At 37.3% G+C, this 16,737-nt stretch overlaps 2 protein-coding genes across 2 annotated transcripts; one reads left to right on the top strand and one right to left on the bottom strand.

Moving 5' to 3' along the window:
- LOC104759903 (F-box protein At4g22280-like) lies at nucleotides 6,940-9,303 on the bottom strand. Its single transcript, XM_019239133.1, has 3 exons — nucleotides 8,998-9,303; nucleotides 7,276-7,842; nucleotides 6,940-7,089 (listed from the first exon to the last, which is right to left on the bottom strand). The coding sequence occupies exons 1-3, from the start codon at nucleotides 9,301-9,303 to the stop codon at nucleotides 6,940-6,942; spliced, it is 1,023 nt and encodes a 340-aa protein (XP_019094678.1).
- On the top strand, nucleotides 14,917-16,394 carry LOC104759902. Its single transcript, XM_019239019.1, has 2 exons — nucleotides 14,917-16,291; nucleotides 16,351-16,394. The coding sequence occupies exons 1-2, from the start codon at nucleotides 14,917-14,919 to the stop codon at nucleotides 16,392-16,394; spliced, it is 1,419 nt and encodes a 472-aa protein (XP_019094564.1).

Here is a 16,737-nt window from a genome sequence, read left to right as displayed (position 1 = left end):
AGACTTAACAAAATGTATTTATAGTAAAAACATGTAAATCCCTAAAACTTAAAACGACAAGGTGAAGCGTCGGTTTGGGAATCTCCTGAAACGCGTAAGACGGAACGTCTTCCTGACATGTGCGGTCGAGACGTGTGTCGTCTCTCCCTAGAGTGAGGTCGAGTGGAGTGAGTAGGAGTGGCTCCAGTGGTGTGAGTGAAAATGGCTCGAGCATGGTCGGTGAAAGTGGCTCGAGCTGGGTGTATACGCATCCACTAAAAAAATGATAACTCTTGAACCACACCTCCGATTGGCTTGAAATAAACGGCATTGGAAAGATGACTCAATACTATACAACTTTGATGAAGACTTCAAAAGATGAATCCCTAGACCGGTGGCTCGAGTGATGGCTCGATTGTGGAAGTGAGGAGTAGCTCGATTGTGGAAGTGAGGAGTAGCTCGATTGTGGAAGTGAGGAAGGCTCGATTGTGGAAGTGAGGAGGGTTCGATTGTGGAAGTGAGGAGTAGCTCAATTGTGGAAGTGAGGAGTAGCTCGATTGTGGAAGTGAGGAAGGCTCGATTGTGGAAGTGAGGAGGGCTCGATTGTGGAAGTGAGGAGGGCTCGATTGTGGAAGTGAGGAGTAGCCCGATTGTGGAAGTTGAGCGTGGCTCGATCCTCTGCGCTTCTAACGTCTCCTAGACACCTGAAAAACTCCGAAATGCGCAATGTATGCAAGGATGATGCAGAAACTTCCTAAACATGCAAAATGTACGAAAGAGGTTCTAAAATGATGCAAAACAACTAGTTGTTCTAGCTAAATGCATGACAAATACAGGCTAAGGAGATGCAAAATATAGACATATCACCAACCAATATTCCTTTGTCCATGATAATATGCGCATTTGTTTGAAACCCTTGAGTCCTATGCAAGTCTATGAAATGCAATCAACACTATCTAAGGTTTCGGGCTGTAAAACAAAACTCTTAATTCGACCCTATATTGCTAGAATGTCCCTTAAGGACTCAAACCAAGTCTTACTAACAAGTTTTCAAGATGTTTTGGTTGAAGGGTTTAAAGGCACTATGGGAGCAATGTCGGAGTTGATCCGCAAAGTTGTTGGACGTATCAAGGGCAGCTCGAGAGTTGTGTTGGACAGGCTATCGGTGATGACGCACGCCACAACATGCGCCAAGAATCATGGCAATACGCGACTGGAGAGTTTGTTCTCCGAGTCAAGCGACTGGGTTAAGTCACGCCTAAGGCCTGAGTGGTTTCAAACAAGGAGAGGAGGCCAAACTAGTCCGCGCGAAAACAGTCCACTTCAAGCTACCAAGGAGAACAGTGAACACGCTTATCAATCCAAACCCCTAGGTACACATAATACGCCTACTTGCTTCGACGCTACTGATCTCGTCCTGATTGATGCAGGTGAAGCCGACAAAGTTTTAAGGACAAAACCTCTTCAAGGGGGAAGGAATGATGTGATTGTGGGAACGGAGCCTAGCCAAGACCACCGAGACGCACGAAGCGGCCCCGAGACACCAGACCAGGGAACACCGGCCACGGACAAAACACCAACTTCGAACGCGGCCGAAGCTTCAAAGGAGCTCACCGGAGTCACAGCGAACCTAAGGACCCCCGACCAAGATGCCCAAGATGACTTAGAGACGCCAACCCTGACCAAAACTCTAGGCCAAGACGCATTACGGGAAGCTAAGGTGCAAGCCAACAATGCGGCCAAAACACCATCAACCCCCGGGAGTCAGCACACGGTAAGGGAGTTCAACAAAGACGTCATAGCCACGGAACAACTCCTCGTCCAATCAGTCGCCCCTCGAACAATGTCCCAAGAAGAACTCAAAGACTCGGTCCGATTGGTCTTTACTCTTACCCAAGAGTGAAGACACCAAAGTCTCCAAAGCAAGGAAGTGTACTCTTTTACCTACTCCGGGTTTTTCCCAATGGGTTTACCGGAGAGGCTTTAACGAGGCATGGAGCTTGGTGCACAACGCCTAAAGGCTAAGTTGCTTCACGCGCAAGGTCAAGGCGGTTATCTCTCTTCCCTCTTATTTTTGGTTTAAATTTGAACGTTGGGAATATTCTTCCTTTGATCCTCTTGCTTATGAACGTTGAGAGCTTAGCGATGAAAGTCAATAGAGGCGACGTGTTCCATTTACAAGGGAAACACGTCTAAGGACGATTGTGCGGACCATTAAGAGTCTGCATGTCCCTAAGCCCTCACTTGACCTAATGTATTTTAACTCTCTCTTAGCTTATGTTCCTCCTTAGACTTGAATGAAAATAAAAATTTTCTCAAGAGAGATTCTTGACTTGTCTCCATGCTCTCATTAGCTCAATCCGGGATTGTCTAAGTGAGAGAACCCTAACAAGACTCGAACCGGGTTCGATCTTGTTAGCGACTGTATCAAGAGAAGAACCAGCCCTCTTGTGTCGTCACTCGATCCACGCTCGATTCCCCTCGCTTCACTTCCATCATTTCCCCCTTCGCAACCTCGAGTTCTCTTCCACAAGTTCTCGAGTTCTCCACCGTACCACTTCAACACGTCTCCACCGTTGCTTCCATCGGAACCGTCCGTTCGCTCGTTCCCGCATCCATACCATCCGATCGACCAGTTCGTGGCTTCTCGACCGTATTCCTAAACGGCTCATTTGAATCGCTTCAAACTCCGTTTTCCTCGTTTGTTTCTCACATAGATCCGAAGCCAAGAGCCTTGCCCGAGGAAAGTTCCACCGTTCGAGAGTTGACCGAGAGCTCAAGCCGCAACCGTACCGCAACCGCATCTCCGGGTCACATCAGCCGCAGTACAACTTCACGCCGGTGGCTCGAAATCCGATACCTTAGACGCCTCAAGAACAAGTCCTTGTTTCCCCCCAACTATCGACGTTAGCCGCACCGCAGGTCAAAAACTATCCACCGCCACAGATCCTGTTTGAGATTCCTTGAATCGAAGCCGAGAAGACCAACCAGCTCGGTCATTACTAGAAGTCCAGAACAATCCACCGGTTCAATCGAATCCTTTGCATGATTCTGCGAGATCTCCAGTTCATAACTCTCACGCTCAAAGCCATCCGTCTTCTCAAGGTAACAACTTCGAGGAGCCAGATCCAGTATTGCCGGAACTCCAAGAGGACACGTTGAGGGCTCTTAACGCCATACTTATGGTGCCGGATCGCGACAAATTTACCACCGTGCTCTCTCCGGAACCGAAGCCTAACACGACTTGGTATGTAAACTTGTTTTAATATTGTTTTGCCATACATGTGTTACATAGTCGAGTGTTATGTGATTGTTTTGTCATTGTTTTGTGATTGTTTTGTGATTGTTTTGTCGAGTATATGTGTTTTGTTTTGTCATTGTTTGGTCATTGTTTTGTCGAGTATATGTGTTTTGTCATGAACTTTTTTGTTTTTCCATGAACTATCATTTATTTTTTTGTCTAGTATATGTGTTTTGTCGAGTATATGTGTTTTGTCATGAACTATTTTTTATTTTTTTGTTGAGTATATGTGTTTTGTCGAGTATATGTGTTTTGTCATGAACTATTTTTTATTTTTTTGTTGAGTATATGTGTTTTGTCGAGTATATGTGTTTTGTCATGAACTATTTTTTATTGTTTTGTCGAGTATATGTGTTTTGTCGAGTATATGTGTTTGTTATGAACTATTTTTTATTGTTTGTCATTCCCAAGTCTCTCATCAGTTAGTAGTAACTAGAAAAGTATATGTGTTTGTCATGAACTATTGTTTATTATTTTGTCATTCCCAAGTCTCTTATCAGTTAGTAGTAACTTGAAAAGTATATGTGTTTGTCATGAACTATTGTTTATTGTTTTTTCATTCCCAAGTCTGACTTGATTCTTATGTTATAAGGTTTACTCTTGATGTCAAATCACAACTGGTGTGGAAGATTACAAAGGTTTTTACAAACAAATTTGATGGTGAATACTATAATTGGTCATGTGTACCTCCGGATAGACGAGAAAGATACTTCCTTGAGTTTGCGGTATAGTTTTCTGTTATATATCATTCATAGATAGGTTTTAATTGTTGCTTATCACTAACTTAATTCTCTTTTTCCTAGAAAACACGCACTTGGGATCCATTGATAACAGGGACAGTGCAACATTTTTTCTATGAGATATGTCAACGTCGGATGAAGAACATGGTAAGCGACGTTAGGACTAGTCGAGTGCAACCTAAATGGATCGAGGGTGAACTCTGGAAAACAATGGTTGCGCAGTGGGATACTGAAGAAGCACAGGAAAGGAGTCGAATCTATTCCAATGCTCGTATGTCAGACCGTAATGGTCTCGGTCCACACTTGCATTTATCTAGGCCAACATCTTATCAACAAGTCAAACAAGGCTTGGTGAGTAACTTTAACTTATGTCTTAACCCTTTTTTTTTTAACTTTAACTTATGTCTTAACCTTTTTTTTTTGTTTTTGTAACATTCCAGGAAGAGAAACTTGGGAGACCGGTGAGTCTTGGTGAGGTTTTCAAAGAGACACATACAAGGCCAGATGGTACGTATGTCGATCGAAAAGCCGAGAAGATCTTCTCAACTTATGAGAAAAACTTACAAGCTAAGATATCTGAGATCGAGTCAGATCCTTCACGAGCTTAGGAGCTCACATCAGAAGATTATACGGCCATCTTTCTTCAGGTAAAGTACCATTTTCACAATCTATATTTAAAGAGTCTTCAAAATTTCATTTTCAGAACTAACAGTTTCATTTTTTCTTTTCTAAGTCCACTGAGAAGGATTCACGAGGTAATCTTTTTGGACTTGGAAGCCTCAAGGATCATCTTCAGGATCTTCTCAATGGCAAGAGCTATCAATGAGGAGAGTCATCATCGTTTGTAGCATTGCAAGAGCAAGTGAAGGAAGCTCATCGTATAATTGAAGAACAAGTTGCCTATACTACAAAACGTGATGCTGAGATTGCTGCTCGTGAAGCAGAAAACTCCAAAGTTGTGGCTGAGAAACAGAAAAAGATAGAGCACTTGGAAAAGTTCATGCATACGATGTGTCCGGCCTTTGTCGAATTCCAAGAGTCTGAATCAAGTGATGCATCTCCTCCTTAGGTTACTTCTTAGGCTACTTATTCGGCTACTTATTATGGTTAAGATTCTCTTTTGGTTATTATGAACTTGTCACTTTGGGATGATGTGTCAATCATAGTTTTTGTTTGATCACTTTTGGTTCTCTTTTTTGTAATTGCTAATGTGGTGAACAAATTACTATTGTGGTGAGCTTTTGGTTATTAAAAATATGAATTTTAGGTTTCTGTTTGATTAGAAATTCGATTTATAAAACAAAACAAAACGATTATGGTTTTAATCACTATAGTCGTCAAACCAGTCATTAAATCTGGCTTAAAGTCGTCGTAACATAGTTGTCAAATAGTCGCTAAATAGTAGCCACGGAGTCGTATAATTTAACGATGAATTCACAACTATTCTCAAACTAGTCGTAAACTATTTCTGTCAATATTTTATTAATCGTAACATAGTTGTCCAATAGTCGTAACTAGTAACGACTAAATTACGACAATGTTTACGACTACATGCCATAGTCGTAATATTGTTGCTATTTACCGACTATGTTACGACTGAATTTCCTTACCGACTACCGATTTACGACAACAGTTATTAGTCGTAACTTAGTCGTTATGTATGATTTAGCGACTATTAAGTGACTAATAGTCCAGTCGTAAATCACCTGTTTTTTTGTAGTGTATGGTACAACTTATTTCTCTCCAGTACTATTGTTTGATACAGTTCAAACCTCCCATATTCCCCACCTTTTGGGGCTGAATGTTACAGTCAAACCTCCCATATTCCCCACCTTTTGGTGCTGAATGTTTCAAAGTCTATCAAATTTTTCACTATCGTTGTAATTTCTCCACCCAACACCTTTTCGAAATTGGCTTGATCTTTGTACTGTTTTCCATGGGTCTGGTAAGTTCATCAAAAATATTTAGTTGCAGCCCAACTGGATGTAGTCTTGATTTCTATAAATATTTCATATTTAGTTATTGTCGTCTACATTCTTCTCAATGGATAAAAATCATTTTCTGCTTTGTGGAGAGATCCTTTTCACCACCTGTCTCTCTTGTGGAGAGACCTATTTCATCGCCTTCCTTCCTTGTCGAGAGATCTATTTTATCATCTTCCTTCTCTATGGAGAGAACCATACCACCTCCATTCTCCTTTGTGGGGAATGATATGAAAAAAAAAATTTCTTTCAAATGGTAATTGGTTTATTAGCATATTCTAATCCATTTACCATCATATGTCACCTGGTAACTAAGAGTATAGCTACAAAGTTGTTTGTTCACAGAATTAGAAACAACACAAAAGTTTCTTTTTCTATAGCACATTGCAATTTTGGCCTGACAGAAGTTGAAAATTTTGCTCCTATCCATCAAAGTCAATTTGGGTATAAGTACATTTTTTAAAATTTACACAGATATATGTCTTTCCATTCAAGTTGTTCAGTTAAGATGAATTAGTTGTAAATAGAGCAATAGTAACCAAATGTGCATACAACCGAATTATGTTCCAACATAGTTAACTATTAAAAACTAGGAGGGAACAAATCATGCATTACTTAGTTTTCTCACAAAACTTGATCTTGATATTGCACTTGGACGACCTAGGAACCCTTAGCAGATCTTTGGTGATTCGATCCTTTTCCTTGTCTTTTATTGCACAAGCACAGACTTTGACGTGCTCAAGGCTTGACAGTTTCTCTAGGAAATGTTTCAGTTTCTCTAGCTCCGCAATTGTTCCTATATACTCAGTTATCTTCAATACTTTCACAGGACATGATCCATATTCTCCTTCGAATTTAAAAACGGGCAATGGACCCTGAAACAAGAGGAAATATTAGAGATTTGAGTTTGTCCAATAAAACATTCGGGGTCTCTCGGTTATACCTTGATGATGAGAGTATGTAGATTTGGAGTTTTTCTTACAAGTATTGGCAAATATTTCCAATGGTAGCTATAAAAATGAGTTGTAATAGTTAAACGAATCATGTTGCTGAACACTGGGATTGCTTCACGGAAATGATAGAGCATCTGATCAAACAAAATTAAAATCAAAAAATCAACTAGTCAATAGTCATCAAACATTTGCATTCTTCGGATCCAAAAACCTCAAGAAACGTTTTCATAGGTCACAAGATTTAGATTCTAGGTTCAAAGATAAGGATTTTGCAATCATGTGTGTGTACATGGAAAGAAAAAAAGAAGATAATTCTTTACCTCTGAAGTACGAATAGATGATATCTCCAAGACCTCAACATTTCTTAACCCCTTAATCAGATTTGTTGGATTGCTAATATCAAAACGAGGACGATAAAGATCAAGCTTAGCTTCGACGAGGGATTCAAGATTTACAATCGGATAATCTCTTGGAACTACATCAGTGTATTCTAAGTAGGCAAGACTCGGAGTATCAAAACTCATGACCGAATTATTAAACCTAATACTCTTAATAGTAAGTTTCTTAAAGGTTGAAGAAGACATGGTGCGACAACATTCACCGTTCTGCCAGATCCCATCACAAATGGTTAAATCCTCAAGCACAGGGCAAGCAGTAAGAAGCTCTTCCGAAGAAAAATTACTATGAAAATAAACCGTATCAAGATAGAGAGTCTTAAGTGATGGAAGATAAACAACCTCAGGACTCATAGCATAAAATAATTTTCCTAGTTTCAGCTCAACCATTGTCTTGCTAGTGAAGATCTCAAGAGGCACTAAAATCACTTCTCTAGAAGTGATTATGTCTATATCATGGTTTTTGTGGTTTTTAACCATGATATAAGGAGTCTTTTAGAGTCTTTTGATGTGTTTTTAGGTTCTTTGAGAGTCTTTTCAGGTTTTATAGGATTTTAGCATGGATGGAGGAAAGTGGAGCGATTTGGATCAGTTTGGAGCAATAATCTGGAAGAAATGAAGTTGGATTCGAATCAGAGTGATGGTGTCGATCGACACCACCCCTTTCTGCCGACTCAAGACCCAAATTTTGGAAGTTTTACAAATTTGCCCGAAGTTTTCCATATTTGCAACACAAGTTCCTGACGTGTTTTAGGACATATAAATAGTGTTTTTAGATTTTTAAAACCCTTAAGTTTTATTCTATCAAATTCTATTTTTCCTGCAACTCTGTGAGATTTTGAGAGATTTTGAGAGATTTGGAGAGAGAGATCTGCTTTGTAGAGAAGAATTTTTTGAACTCCCTTTTACTCTTTTAATTTCAATTGATTATTATTCAGAAAGATGTTTTGTTCTTCATTGATTATGTATGAGTAGTTTGCTTGTTAGGTTTAGGGTTTTTCACATGGATTTTATGAATTATTAGATCTGTTTATTTAGGATTCATTATCTTTCTAGATCTTCATCTTAGGTTGTTCTTCATATTAATTCTTGATTGATCACCTAGAATTAATACTTTAGGAAAATAAATTGATATGAGAATATAATTGATTTTCCTGACAAAAACCTTTTGATGAGCAAAATTATTTCTTGCAAAGAGATTTGATTTAATAATTTTGTGAACAATCTAAACCTGTTTTTAAAGCTGATTTTTAACCTAGAATTTTACAAAGAGATTTGGATTTTCTGGTTTTAAATTTAGATATTATTTGCAGTGAAAACTGATTTAATTTACAAAAGTATTTAGAGTTCTAGATATGTTCTTAATTGCTTGAATCCTAATTTATTGATTGATTTAATATTTCATAATTTCCTGAGAAATTCCCTAGGCCTAGCTTTTTAATCTTCTGAATTTTCACAGCTTTTATTTAATATTTTGCATTGTTTATTTTAATTCAATTTAATATGTTTAGCATAATTGAAAAACTCTATAATTTATTGTGTAGACTTGAGTTCTTATGGAATTCGACCCCTAAGTACTGCATTGACCTCTTAATTTGAGAGAGTAGCTCTAGGGTTTAATTTGAGCATATCATTAATATCTAAGACACCACGGTTAAGCGCCATCCATCGGGTGACATGATCCGAGACTTCTAAGTTAATAATACTCTTACGACATTTTATTGAGATTTTCCTTAAGGGAAACTTTCCAGACACTACCAATAATCTATCGATAAGATCAATGAAACTTTGTCCACTACCAACTTCACAATTATCAAAGTGAAGATTTGGTGTGAAGGCAAACAGATTACGCCACCGCTTTGAGAGGATAGACGTTAGAGCAGACTCTTTGATCTGAAGGAAAGATAGTATGTGGCATATAATGTCATCTGATAGACCGTTGATCCTATCCATTTTTTTTTACGAAACCCTAAACCCAAAATCCTTATAAACCTTTAATCTGATTTATAGAGCTTTCAGCGACTAGCTAGATCACGAGCATCAACCACCAATGTAGATAACCACCATGGTTGTCTCTAGCTAACTTCAGAGATATAAATTCTATTCGGAAACCTCTACCATAAAACAGGAAGTATTGAAGAGTAAATGTAAGTTAGTTGCGTCAAACGCTAAGGTAGAGGACGATTCACACTGCCTAGAAAAGTGAATATTATATTTGACCATATGAGAGGGTTCAAACGGCTCGGAAGGTGGAGTTATCACAACTTGTGGCTCCTAGGGTTCTAAAAAGGTATCCAAGGTGAGATTTTAACTCTCTGTTCTTTTTATAATCAATTTCTTTGTTCTTTTGAGGTTAAAAAAAAAAAGAAAATTAATGTTACAAACGTAACTTTATCATTTGGAAAGTGCTAATATTTGCCAAACAGTAGAACTAGGCAATCGTCTATAGCGTAATTGTATTTGTTGCCGATAAGTTTGAGTCGGTCGGGCAATCTTGAACCGAAATAACAAGACCTACTCGAACCGATCGGCAACAAATACAATTATACAAGCATTATCGGATATCGGTTCTCGAACCGAACAGTTGACCGATAAATAATTTTTCTTTTAAGAGGAGGGTATTCAACTTGGTATTTTAAAAGTTTTTAGAGTATTTTTAAAATTACTTGTTATTCAATTGATGATTTTTAAAAATCATTAAAAATCCTATGTTATTCAACTTAGGCTGCAAATGGTTGCTTAAAATTGAAAAAATGAGTTGAACAAAATTGAGTTGGAAAATATTCAACCCATTCATCTCCAAAATAGTGGTTGAACAAGTTGAATATTTTTGCTGTAGGATTAGTTTTTTTTTTCAACTTTTTAGGTTGAATGGGTTGAATAGATTTTTCCAACTTCTTCAACCTCTTCCAATCAAATGGTGAAACTTGGTTGAATAATTTTTTTCAACTCCTTCAACTTTTTCAATTGTGCAACCATTTGCACCCTTAGATTTATGTAAAATCATTTAAAATAATTTACATTCCCTTGTTATTCAATCAATGATTTGTAAAACTTACTTGAAATCTAGTGTTATTCAAAATATCACAACTTTTTAAAAAACTGCTACTTTGAATGATTTTAAAAGATTTTGATTTGTTTTCTAGTTGAAAATACTCTCCCTCAAAATCCTACCTTTTGAAATAGAATTTTAAAGGATTTCGTAAGAAAAAAAAAACTGTATTTTCTGGAAAATCAAAATTGAAACAGAAACAGTCTCACCTCGTCTTCTAGCTCTTCCCAGAAAAAAAACTGTATTTTCTGGGAAATGAAAATTGCATTTGGCAGTCTCAATGGGAGATATATACAAATGACTGAAGATCATCAAGTGTAGCTTGTCCGAGAGAAAACGATTCCAAGATGCAGGACTATCATTGAGAGATGGAGAGAATCAGATCTTTCTACTAGCTCAATGAATTAAACACGCTCTAGTGATTTCATCTTCAATGTAACAAAATCACCAAGTCTGATTTGATAATTTTGTTTCAGGTATAAACCTTACAAGGATGCTTGGAGACAAATTTCCAAAGCAGCAAGACAGCCGTTTAAGTGCAGAGCCATATATAAGCATGCCTGTGGATATGGATCAATCTAGTAAGATGTATATGTTCAATTGACTAGGTAAATACATAAACGTAATAAGTTTGTCCCTTGTTCTCATTCTGAAACTTAAAATTCAGTAGTAGGAGCTGAAATTTATGTGTGTTTTGATGCAGGATCGAACTTGGATCATGGGAAAATGCTTTGAAGAAGTTTGATGATTGTCCATTCATCCTCGGCAAGCTTAGTTATTGTAAGGACGTTGTCTCTTCTTTCTTTTGAGTTACCTTTTTGTTGTTTCTTTTGCTTATTATGATTTTCTCTTGTTCTGTGATTTCAGGTTTTCAACAGCACTTACTACTACGGTTCTGTTGCAGATAGTAGTTCTCGATGATGATCCATGTAAGAGGATAGGAAGAGATGAGAGCAGTGAGAGCTACGAGTATCCTAAGAGAGAAGCTTTGATCTGTTTTTTTTTTTTTATCATTGATGAGGTACTTGTTACAAATTCTTTGATCTGTTTTTTGTTGTTCATTCTTATTTAGGGTGATAATTAAATGATGTTGGGTTTTATTTTGCAGGCTTGGCTTGGTGATCACCGTTTAATCTCAGTTCTGATTTTGTGAGGTCGTTAATTGTTTCTTCATCTTTCTTTTGATTTAGCTTTGAGTTAATGGGTTTGAGGAATCAGAATTAAAGGTTTGTTTACTTGTTAATTACTACTAAACCTTAGTTCTGTTGCAGATAATGAAGAGATGATGATTCATGGCTCTGTTACAGATAGCAGCTCTCGATGATGATCCATGTAAGAGGATAGGAAGAGATGGGGGCAGTGAAAGCTACGAGTACCGAACAATACTTGGGTTCACCCCTAGGGGTGAACCTCTCCATTCACCCCCTAATAAAATAAGGCAATAAAATCTGTATACATTATTATAAAATTAAAAAACTTAAACCGCATTTTAATAAATCCAAACCGACATATATAAAATCTAAACCCTAACCATCTCATTTGTGAACCCAAACCGTATATAATTTCGTTCTACTTATAAAATCTAAACCCTAACCATCTTATTTGTGAACCCAAACCGACATATAATTTCGTTCTAATTGTGAAATCTAAACCCTAACATCTCATTTGTGAACCCAAACCGACATATTATTTTGTTCTACTTGTAAAATCTAAACCCTAACTATCTCATTTGTGAACCCAAACCGACATATAATTTCGTTCTAATTGTAAAATCTAAACCCTAACCACCTCATTTGTAAACCCAAACTGACATATAATTTCGTTTTAATTGTAAAATCTAAACCCTAACCACTTCATTTGTAAACCCAAACCGACATAATTTTATTCTAAGTTTAAAAATCTAAACCAAGCCAATATTTAACTTTCTTTAATTAAAAGTATACAGAATTTGTTTCCTTAATTTGGTTTGCTTTTTAATTTAATTTTAATTTATTTTTGAAATAAAATATTAGATGGAAGATTCTGATTGGCTGAGAGAAGAGAGGGTGAATAGAGAGGTTCACCCCTAGGGGTGAACCTAAGTATTTTTCACGAGTACCTAAGAGAGGCTTTTGTCGACAGAATTACATCATCGTCATCTCAGTTCTAAAGGCAGTTTTTTTCTTGTTATAAAGTATCCTAAAATCTCTCAAAATCTAATAATAAATTCTCACCAAATCACAAAGTATTTTTAAAACAATATATAAAAGCTCTAATAAATAACCAAAAAACTTCTAAAATCTCAATCAAATCTTGCAAAATCCTAAAATATATAAATCCCACCAAATCCCTTAAAATACAAGTTCAATACATTCTACGGATTTTAGAGTATTCTTAAAATCCTTTGTTATTCAATTGAAGATTTTTAAAAATCTTCTAAAATCATATGTTATTCAACTTAAAATTTATGTAAAATCTTTTAAAATAATACAAAATCTCTTGTTATTCAATCAGTAATTTTTAAAAGCTACTTAAAATCTCTTGTTATTCAATATATTACAACTTTTTTAAAACTTGCTACTTTGAATGATTTTAAGAGATTTTCTTTTGTTTTTTAGTTGAAAAGTATGACAATCAATATCATACCTATAGAGGTGAAATTTTGAAAGATTTCAGAGAGGAAAAAAGGACTGAAGATCAGAGAAAAAATCCTTTGGAATTTTGAAATCTTTCAATACCCCCAACAATACCTAAAGATTTTGAAATCGCTTGCTGTACCTTCCCAAGATTTTCTTATAATTTTCAGGGAAAGGTATGAGAACAACAATTCTCACTTAGTTTTGAAGATAAAAATATTGAAAATATTGTGTTGTTTCAGTGTTCTTCATTATGGATTCTTTTAAGGTTTGAAGGAATCTGGACCTTTCAGTGATTGCTTTCTTGGTATTAGTTTGATCATGAGTACTAATGAATTATTGTTTGCTCAAAATGTGGTTCAGAAGTTTACGTCACTGCCTCCTACATCTTGTAAACTAGTAAGTAATCAGGATCCTCATAACTATCAAATTTCAGGATCTCTTATGGCCCAAGCTCCTGGGAAGAAAGGAAATGCAGGAATACCGGGCAATGATTTGCCTGATCATAAGCCAATTAGGGTTCGGATCAAAATGGGTTCTGAAATCTTGTGCCAAAAGGTTATAGTTTCCAAGGATCTTCGTCTCAATGGTTCTCCAAATTCATGATCTCCGAAAAAAGCCATGATGATAGTAGCAAACTGCTACCACATACATCTATGGAGAAGACAAGTGAATCTCCTTCCCGCATTCTGATTTTCTTTACCATCATACATGAACTGAGGACATAGCTCCAACTATTGATATGATTTTCTTTTGGTATTGTATTGTAAAATATTTTAAAATCACCCAAAGTTTAATAGTCAAATCTCATAGAATCACATTTCATTTTCTTTTCTTAAAATAGAAAAACTCTAAAACACAATTAAATCTCCTAAAAACTTACTAAAATCTTTCAAAATTCTAAAATATTAAAATCCTACAAAATTATTAAAATATCAAGTTGAATACCCATCCACATCACCAAAACTAAGATGTTCAAAAACGATGCCACGTGCATTCTTCAACCAAAGGTATATAAGAACGAAAAACCGATTTCTAACTTATCTTCTCCTAACCTAAATTGTATTTATGTCTTCTGGAAATTCTCTTCGTCTTCTTTCTTCCAAATAAATGCGACGTTTTAACCCTTTGAACTTACATATTTTCCTTTTTGTTTGTTCAGGATATACATATGGAACGAGTGATGGCGATGTTCTCCAAAATAAAAGAATTACGAGTGACGTTGGTCGAGCGTGAGACGATGTTGTCATCACTATTATAGAACATTCTACGAGGTCATTCCGCCAACGTGTGTCTCTGGCTCTAAATCAGCCACAAATCGTTTTCAGTTATTCTTTGAACGTAAGGTTCACTCTTTTTTAATCCTTTGAATAAAATTTGTCTATTTGATCTTGCTCCTTATTTAAACCTTTCTGTTTTGTTTGTAATCGCTAGCTAATCTGTCTACTAGAATAAATATAGGATTTCGACATTATCATGTCTGGATTGATAGCTAATTTTGTGCTAGAAATTGAATAACATAAAAAAAAAAATAAAAAACTTTCAACGAAAACTAATTATGTAAATCTTTACTACATGTTTTGCATTCTCATATGTAGTGATTTGATGCACATAATTAAAAGATTTGGTGCTGCGATTCTACCAAGAACAAATTAAGAGTATCAAGATAACTACTACTAAGATTTAGATAACTCTATATATTTCTCTCAGTCCTTATCATATTAGGATTTAGCTCTATCTCTATGTCTAGTTCTATCTCTATCTCTACACATCTCTACTTGTATAAATACCATTCTACATCTACATAAATAAACAAGCTTTCTACAAACTATTTCATGGTATCAGAGCTCTCTAAATTCTAAAATTTTTTTCTCAAAAGCTTCCTCTGCATCTACAACTATGGCTACTAATCCTGATGGCACTCCTGTTACTTCCGGCGACGGTTCTTCTCCTCTAGCCCTTCCTGTTTCTACCTCTGCTTCAACGGAGACTTCTCCCTACTACCTTCATCCATCCGACAACCCTGGAGCTTTAATCACCTCTGTTCTCCTTCGAGGAGATAACTACTCAGAATGGGCAACCGAACTCTCCAACTCGTTGCAGGCTAAACAGAAACTTGGATTCATCAATGGATCTTTTGTTAAACCTGCTGCGGATCCAGACCTTTCTCGTTGGTTAGCAACCAACTCAATGATCGTTGGGTGGATTCGTACATCCATCGACCCAAAGATACGTTCTACGGTGACTTTTGTTCCTGAAGCACACAAACTTTGGGATAATCTACAACGTCGCTTCTCTGTCAAAAGTGGTGTCCGCATCCATCAACTCCGTGATGAAATCAACAACTGCTGCCAAAAAGGACAAACTGTTCAAGAATTCTTTGGTCGTCTTTCCAAACTGTGGGAAGATCTTGACACTTTGAAGACAACCCGCTCCTGCTCGTGTGATGCTTCTTCGGAGATTGAGAAAGAACGTGAAGACATCAGAGTTCACAAATTTCTCTTTGGTCTTGATGAGTCTCGTTTCCGCAACGTACGTTCTAAAATCATTGATGAAGACCCTCTACCTGATCTCAACACTGTTTACTCACGCGTTACTCGTGAAGAACAACATCTCAACTCTGCTCGCAACTCCGAGGTCAAAACAGATGCTGTCGGTTTCTCTGTCCAACACGATACCTCCAAGCTTGAAGAGTCTCGTGGTTCTATTGTCGCTGCTGTTCGCACTCGTGATCCTAATCGCTTCTGCACTCACTGCTCCCGTAAAGGCCATGATAATTCTGAGTGTTTTCTCCTTCATGGTTATCCTGAATGGTGGCAAGAACAACAACGTCAAAACTCTGCATCTGGTTCTGGACAACGTGGACGTGGTGGCGGTCGTTTCTCTAACTCAGGACGTGGTCGTGGCAGATCATATCCTCCTCGTGCTATCTCTAACAACGCCACAACTCCAACGAATGTAGGCTGGAACACCGATCAGATATCTCAACTACTGCAACTACTTCAAACTCCTCGTACTACGATCTCTTCTGAAAAGTTGTCCGGTAAAGCAAAATTCTCTGATATTATTATTGATACAGGGGCCTCTCATCACATGACGGGAAATCTATCTCTCCTTAGTGACGTCTTCGACATTCTACCTTCTGCGGTTACTTTTCCAGATGGGAAATCCTCTCGAGCCATAAAACGTGGCAAACTAGTCTTAAGTCGAGATTACTATCTCCTTGACGTCCTCTATGTTCCTGATTTCAATTGCACATTGATCTCCGTTTCACGTTTGCTCAAACAAACTGGTTGTATCGCCATATTTACTGATACTTTGTGTGTCTTGCAGGACCGTTTTACGAAGACCCTGATTGGAACGGGGGAGGAACGTGACGGGGTTTATTATTTTACGAGTGTTACAGCTGCGTGTGTTCATCGGACTGCTGCTCACCAAATCTCTCCTTCAGAACTTTGGCATCGCCGCCTAGGACACCCTTCTTCTCGTGTTTTATCTTCTCTACCGGTTTTTGATGCTTTGTCTTTATCTTCGCATAATCACACTTGTGAAATTTGTTTTCGTGCCAAACAAACCCGTGAAGTTTTTAATAATAGTACAACGAAATCTTCTCATTCTTTTCAACTTATACACTGTGATGTTTGGGGACCATACCGGACTCCTTCTTGTGGGTCACGTTACTTTCTTACTGTGGTAGACGACTATTCCCGCGCTGTGTGG

Source organism: Camelina sativa, chromosome 17 (genome assembly GCF_000633955.1).
Source record: "Camelina sativa cultivar DH55 chromosome 17, Cs, whole genome shotgun sequence".
NCBI classification, from domain to species: Eukaryota; Viridiplantae; Streptophyta; class Magnoliopsida; order Brassicales; family Brassicaceae; genus Camelina; species Camelina sativa.
Note: the sequence above shows the minus strand (reverse complement) of the source record. Positions and strands in the feature narration are given on the sequence as shown.